The sequence below is a fragment of the Hibiscus syriacus genome, unplaced genomic scaffold (genome assembly GCF_006381635.1).
Source record: "Hibiscus syriacus cultivar Baekdansim isolate YM2019G1 unplaced genomic scaffold, ASM638163v2 tig00110733_pilon, whole genome shotgun sequence".
In the NCBI taxonomy this organism is placed as follows: domain Eukaryota; kingdom Viridiplantae; phylum Streptophyta; class Magnoliopsida; order Malvales; family Malvaceae; genus Hibiscus; species Hibiscus syriacus.
In genome coordinates this window covers 2948882-2950983 of record NW_024062845.1, presented here as the reverse complement: position 1 = coordinate 2950983, position 2102 = coordinate 2948882, and the positions used below count along the sequence as shown (strand labels likewise).

Sequence of the window (2102 nt, the reverse complement as noted above, 5' to 3'; positions counted from 1 at the left end):
CATACAATTTTAGATGTGACACTCCCTCTTGTCTCAAACTAATGTAACAAATTATAACACTTGAATGGCATTGTTGTTATTTCACAAGACAATGGAGTCCAATATTTCGATACAAGGGTATTAAGGTAAACAAACAAGTGCGGAACTCCTAACTCAACCCTATAAATAAAGCACGTTACTTAACACATTCAACACTACTCTTAGAGATCAAAAGACGTGAGGAAGTTTGAAAGAAAGAGAGAATGAGCGAAGATTATCAAGGGATGATGACAACCCAAACGAATGGACATCAACATCTTATCTACCCTGGATTATACACTCAAATCGCAGCACACCAAGGTAACTCGTGTTGCATAAACTTAAAGACCAAAAAAAAAACAGATTAGTTCTTCCATTCATGTTTTCCAAATCTTGGTAGCTTAATTAATTAACCCGGTCGACGAGCAGGGGAACCGAAGGCTCGACGGCGGAGGAGGAAGACCAAGGGAGGAGAAAACAGCCGGTGTGGAGGGGCTAGAAAAAGGAAGCTTACACAGGAACAAGTTGATCTTCTTGAACAGAACTTTGGGAATGAACATAAACTAGAGTCGGAAAGGAAAGACCGAATCTCATCGGAGCTGGGACTTGATCCTCGCCAGGTTGCTGTTTGGTTCCAAAACCGAAAAGCTCGTTGGAAGAACAAGAAGATGGAGGAAGAGTACAACAAGCTCAAATCACTTCATGAAACTGCTGTTCTCGACAAATGCCGCCTTGAATCCCAGGTACATATATATTTTATAAATCACATTACCAAGCTTAACCACAAACCCTTTGTTTTTCATATATTTTAGACATTGTTTTTTTCGGAACAAACTGGTAAAAGAAAGATGCAAAAACATTATCCGAGACGAATTAATTAACAAAACAGTTGAGGCTTAAAAGGCGTTGGATAGAAGGAAACGAAACAACTTAAGCAATTGGCAACCTCTTAATCTTTATCATTTTGGAGAAGAGAAGTTGACCCACCATATCAGAACGCGCTTGACATGAGCTCTGGGCTCGAAGATGGCCACGTCAGTTAATGAGATCATATGTAACTTTATTAATATAATTCGTTTTATGTTTTAAAAAAAATTAACAACTTTTTTTAATAGGACATGTGATTATAAGATATATGTTTAGAATATTTCTTAAATCAAACATAAGGCTTTTAAGAAGAATAATATTTTTTTGATTTTTTTTAATATTATGTGTATATATGTTGGTAGTATGAAATACAAACTGGAAGTTGGAAACAATAGTGTTGAACAAAAAGTGGGGGGAAAATTGACGAGGAACAGCGAAATGCCACCTTTTTAAACAACAAAAAGTAGTTGAATTTTTTTCCAATCAAAACAAAGGGTCCACTTCCATATATTAAGCTTAAAGCTTAGTAAATTTTTTTTACACGATTGTGGTAGGTTGTAAAGCTGAAGGAACAACTGAGCGAGGCGGAGAAGGAAATCCGGAAGCTGGGGGAACGAATAGAAGGGGTTTGGAGTAATAATAGTTCAAGCTCGTCCGTACTGTCAATGGAAGCCAATATTGGTCCATCTTTTCAAGGGGAATTTGGGTACGATGATGTTTTCTACATTGGGGAAGACAGTTATATTCTTGGCACGGAGTGGGTGAATCTTTACGCGTAATAATATTAGTGGCTACAGTAGATATGGATAATTATGGGCACCCAAATCACTTAATGTAATTAACTCTCAACATGCCTTCTAATGGAGATGATTTAGTGAAGTACGTAAATACGTTTATCTTTCCTACAGAACTCTCCAATGGAGTCATATTCTTTACTGTTTTAGAGTAGTATACCTTATAATATGTTATAACGAGTTGGGTGATTTCATTATTAGTTTTCCAAATAAAAAAATGTTCAATTATTAATTTTAGTGCATTTTATCTTTGATATCCCAGGAGAAGAAAAACCCTAATCACGTGGCTGCACCAAACTTTATCTAAAAACAAGATAAGATCCTACTTTTAAAAATAGTTCTACGGATTATACTTAACTTTTATACTCTAATTTAAGGTAATTTAATATTTTAAAATTAATAATATTATTGTTTAATATATAT

At 35.2% G+C, this 2102-nt stretch overlaps 1 protein-coding gene across 1 annotated transcript; it reads left to right on the top strand.

Annotated features, from left to right (window-relative positions):
* The first annotated feature begins 205 nt into the window (after positions 1-205).
* Positions 206-1767, top strand: LOC120139285 (homeobox-leucine zipper protein ATHB-40-like). The gene is made up of 3 exons (XM_039154563.1): positions 206-339; positions 448-761; positions 1440-1767. Exons 1-3 carry the CDS (start codon positions 243-245, stop codon positions 1662-1664), a joined length of 636 nt encoding a protein of 211 aa, XP_039010494.1. The 5' UTR covers positions 206-242; the 3' UTR covers positions 1665-1767.
* Positions 1768-2102: the final 335 nt, after the last annotated feature.

Excerpts from the sequence above, each read along its gene's own strand:
- LOC120139285 (XM_039154563.1), top strand. The coding sequence starts at position 243 with ATGAGCGAAGATTATCAAGGGATGATGACAACCCAAACGAATGGACAT. Across the intron at positions 340-447 it reads TCAAATCGCAGCACACCAAG|GGGAACCGAAGGCTCGACGG; the intron begins GTAACTCGTGTT and ends GTCGACGAGCAG. Across the intron at positions 762-1,439 it reads AATGCCGCCTTGAATCCCAG|GTTGTAAAGCTGAAGGAACA; the intron begins GTACATATATAT and ends CGATTGTGGTAG.